Below are 4,317 nucleotides of genomic sequence, written 5' to 3' on the forward strand. Positions count from 1 at the left end.
GTATTTGAGTTTCTACTCTAGAAATGAAGTCCCCAGGCCTGGGAGGAGGGAGTGTGTTTCCCCCCACAAGCTTTCCTGGACCTGCCAGAGACTCGCCTTGTGGAGCCCCCTAGTCCCACCCCAGCAGCTGAGTGCAGCAGGAATGCACGTGGGCAAGGGGAGGCCCCAGGGAGCCCAGCTGGCCTTCACCTTGATGTCGCCCAGGACAGCCAGACCAGCTGTGGGGGGGCTTCAGGCCTGCCCTTGCCTTTCCAGTTCTGAGGCCGCAAACACATACACCAAACATCTCTCTCTCTCTCTCTCTCTCTCTCTCTCTCTTCTCTCTTCTCTCTCCTCTCTCTTCTCTCCTCTCTCTCCAGGAGGGGGCTAGACATGGCATGGCCCTCCTAGGTACTGCCTTTTGCTCCCTAATGGGGAGTCCCATGGCCCCCAAGCTTTGCCTGGCTTCAGCTCACATCCTGGCCTGGGAAGCCTCCTTGGTGGGCTCTCCCCAACCACCTGCTCCCTCAAAGTCTGGAAAAGTCCTTAAATCCCTTGCCTGCCATTTGCCCCACCAGCTCTCAACAAATCCTGCTCTCAGACCTGGGGCCCTCTAAGGTTCCAGGGCCAACTCAGCACCGGCAGCCCTGACCCAGGACATGGCCACTCCAGCCTCCCAGAAGGACCATAAAACTGCCAGCCCCTGACTCTCCAAGCCCCATCAGGGCTCTCTGTCTTACAAATCTACTTGTCACCTCTCTGCTCTACCCTGTCACCTGCAGGCCATTTCCAGCACTGTGGTTGAGCCTGGCACCCACTCAGACCTACAGACTCCTGCAGTCCAGGACGACACTGTGCATCCTGGACCCACAGTTACCCCCTGCTCCCTCCGCTCCAGCCAGTGGGCCACCCCACCCCTCAGGCAGGCACGCTGCCTTCTCAGGGCCTTTATGCAGGCTGTGCCCTCCACCTGGAACACAGGTCCCTAGCTGGCCACCCAGATCTTTGCTCAGGTGGCCTCCATGGCCGTGTGACCTCTGTTTGAAATTGTAGCCCCTCCACCTTTCCTGCATCACTGTCCTTAATTCCTTCACCAGCCCTAATGGAGCACTTTGCTACTTATTCTGTGGTTGTCAGTCACCTTACATGTGGGCAGCAGACATCTGTTCATTTTATCCACTGCTCTATTCCTGGCACTAGGCACATGGACACTCGGCAAATATGTGCTGATCCCATGGTCCTTCCAGGCTCAAGACCAAGGTCACCCCTCCCTACTTCCTGGTACTTGCACATAGTAGGTGTTACTCAGTGGGTAAAAACAACTGGTCAGGCAGGGAGGTGCTGAGGGCCCTGCCAAAAGGTGGTCATGGCTGAGCCAGAACTGCCCCAGGTCCCCTTCCACATCCGCTGAGGCCACGCACTCCTGGCCCCCTTAAAGAAATGCCTCCGACAATCCTATGCTGGAAAGTGCAGATTTAGGACCTTTGTGTGAGGACAGGCTGGGTGTCAGTTGGCCAGTGGGGCATCTAGCTTGGGGACTAGCAGGTCACCTGTGGTGGACAGAAGCCCAAGGGGCCGTTGGGGCCATCGGATGGCCTTCGGAGCTCCTGGGCCTCTGCTGGGCTGGGGGAGCAAGGCTCAGCTAGGTGAAGGTGAATGCACTCACCCAGGCTGCACAGGTACCCCCCTGAGCGGATACCCCCTGGGAGTTACCCTCAGAGATGCCTGTCCCCGGGGTCACAGAGGTATTTCCCCAGGATGGAAAGGGTGCTCACTGTCACAGTGTAGGTCTGGTCACACCCTGGGCCGGTGGGTAGAGGAGGGCCCCTCTTCATCACAGCTGGGTTGTGGGGACACAGCCCATCCCCGGGAGCCAGCACCATCGCCAGGAGATGTGACCAGGCAAAAACACAGCAGCCAGCAGGGCACACCTGTGTTCCGCTCTATTCAAACACATCCCCCACCCTGGATGTGTTGGGGTTCACACATAGGCCTTCCTGGTGAATGTGGGCCTGCAGCTACTCCTGCAGGGCCAGCTGGGAGTGAGGGCCAGGCAGGGGTGAGGGTGAGGAGGGTGACTTCACCCCTGTATTTGTGACATCCGATGCTGTGCCTTCGGGATGTCTATCAATTTAATGACACGTATTTGCATTTATAATAAATAATTGTTTTAGAAATACAGGAGAGGTGGGAAGAAGGAGTGTGGGGGATCCCAGTGGGACCACCAAGTGGGGCCATCACAACACCTTTCCTGTTTTTATTTTAAAAAGTTCTGGAGAATAATAAGGTTCCTTCTAGCCTACTGTTGGTGTGAAAGGGTAACTGAGCATTGAGAGGGGGCTGACTAGAGCAGAATCACCTGGCCCTTCCACTGAGTGCCCAGTCTCCACTGTTCCTCCTCAAACTAGAGGCCTGGAGCCCTGGTACCTGCCCGGGGACCTTGGGTAGGAGGAAGCAGGCTCACCCGGGACATATAAATAACCAATAAATACACATAAATAGGAGGGGCCCTCTCTTCAGGGAGAGCCCCACTGTCCAGTCTGGGAGGTCATCCCTGCCCACAGCACAGCAGTGGGGACATCTGAGGCAAGTGGTCACAATACCACCCTGGGCAGGACACAGGTGCAGCCGATGGGCACTTGGATGGACTCGACATGGAATTCAAAGGCCCCGGGCGTGGGCGCCCCTGTTGTGTCCTGGGAGCAGGGCTGTCTGCGCAGCACCAGCAGGCTCTGGTGCAGCGGGACAGAGTTGAGCGCTGCTGTCTCACGGCCGGTCCTGGTGCTGATGCAGCCCCTGCACAGGCACTCGGCGAAGGCCAGCTTCTGTGGGTAGCGGTTCTCGTCCATGTCCACGCTGCGGGAGAAGAGTGGTGAGACACTGTGGAGAGTCTCAGCAGGCATGTTCCTCCTTCCCTCTCTGCACCCCGTGGCTGCCCCACGCACTCTGGGGCGCTCCTGGCCTGGGAGCTGAGGCATCAGGCTGCAGGGAGCCAGGAGGGCAGCATGCAGTCAGTGCTCAGCAAGCGGTGATTTCCCATGACTCCAGTGCCCTCTCAGAGCACCGAAGCTAGGGTAGGTGGCTTCCATGAGCCGCCCTACCTCCCTTTTGGCCCAGCCCATTGCCTGCAGGGGTTCAAGTGGGGGTCCCAGAATTTTCCCAGAAGACCCTGGTACCTGAGTCTGGGCTGAGATCTCAAGACAACAGTGGCAAGGAGGAGCTCACTTGATGGGTCCCCACCCCATCCCCGGGAACAGGTGCCTGGTTGGATGGAGGTCAGGATGCTTATCCCATTTAACTAGTGAAAACACTGAGGCTCAGAGCTCTTCAAGGATCCAGTGGCAAGAGAAGGGAAGGAGCAGCCCAGTGCCACACAGGAGAACCCCAGTGCCCAGGGAGCCCCACAGCCCTCACCGGTATCTCCAGGGAGAGATGGAGCGCTGGTGGATGTCAGCTTCCAATACCTCCTCAGGCTGCAGCACTGAGCACTGGGTTCCAGCTGGGGGTCCCTTGTGCCGCTTCCTGCGGTCCACTGCTTCCAGGCTGGACACCAGGGCTACCGGCAAGGTCTGCTTCCACTTGGCAGCTCGAGCCAGCAGGTGTGCAGGAGCCTGGCCCAGGGACAGCTCCTCGGCTGAGTAGCAGCGTGGGGTCCCCCGGGTGTGGATGTGGGGGCCTCCCCAGAGTGGGGGACTATGGAGAGCCAGGCTGGCAGACAGCCAGAGCAGAAGCAGAAGGCCAGGAAGGAGCTGGTGAAACAGGCAGTTGGTGGTCAGGGCATGCCCAGTGAAAGAGGCACCTTGCTGCCACCCCAGCTTGCCCTGTTCCCTGTGTAGAGATGGGAAATAGCCTGCTCTTACAGTTGGGGAAACAGACCCAGAGGGGCTAGCCCCTCAGCCCAAGCCCCCCAGTGAACCTGAGTTCTGGTTCCCTCCTGCCCCAAGATTTGGGGGCACTTCCTGGACCCCATCCCAACATCATTAACTCAGAGCTCAGGGAACTGCCAGTCCTTCTGGACCAGATGGCACAGTCCATGTGGGGGCGTGGGGAGAGGCAGCTCACCATTTCAGTGGCAGCGGCTGGGCTCAGAGCGACTGGTGTGTGCCTGGCGACAGTCCCAGGCACACTTGGCTGTGGTTCTGGGGTGCACCAGATGGCAGACCTGGCCAGCTGGCTGTCAGCACCCTTTATACCTCTGGCCACACCTGGGGAAAATCCGGCATCGCTTCCTCCTTGGGAAGTGCCCAGCTGCCGCTTCCTCCTCCCCTCTCTCCTGGTCCCCACAGACTGTCCCTCCTCCCCAGCCCAGGGCAGATGAAGCCCACCCCTTGCTGCCGA

At 59.0% G+C, this 4,317-nt stretch overlaps 1 protein-coding gene across 1 annotated transcript; it reads right to left on the reverse strand.

Annotated features, from left to right (window-relative positions):
* Positions 1–2,521: 2,521 nt before the first annotated feature.
* Positions 2,522–4,115, reverse strand: IL17C (interleukin 17C). Its single transcript, XM_037142463.2, has 3 exons — positions 4,042–4,115; positions 3,394–3,728; positions 2,522–2,835 (listed from the first exon to the last, which is right to left on the reverse strand). The coding sequence occupies exons 1-3, from the start codon at positions 4,042–4,044 to the stop codon at positions 2,574–2,576; spliced, it is 600 nt and encodes a 199-aa protein (XP_036998358.2). The 5' UTR covers positions 4,045–4,115; the 3' UTR covers positions 2,522–2,573.
* Between the last annotated feature and the right edge of the window lie 202 nt (positions 4,116–4,317).

Source organism: Artibeus jamaicensis, unplaced genomic scaffold (genome assembly GCF_021234435.1).
Source record: "Artibeus jamaicensis isolate MK-2021 breed Jamaican fruit bat unplaced genomic scaffold, CSHL_Jam_final contig_464, whole genome shotgun sequence".
Classification (NCBI taxonomy): Eukaryota; Metazoa; Chordata; class Mammalia; order Chiroptera; family Phyllostomidae; genus Artibeus; species Artibeus jamaicensis.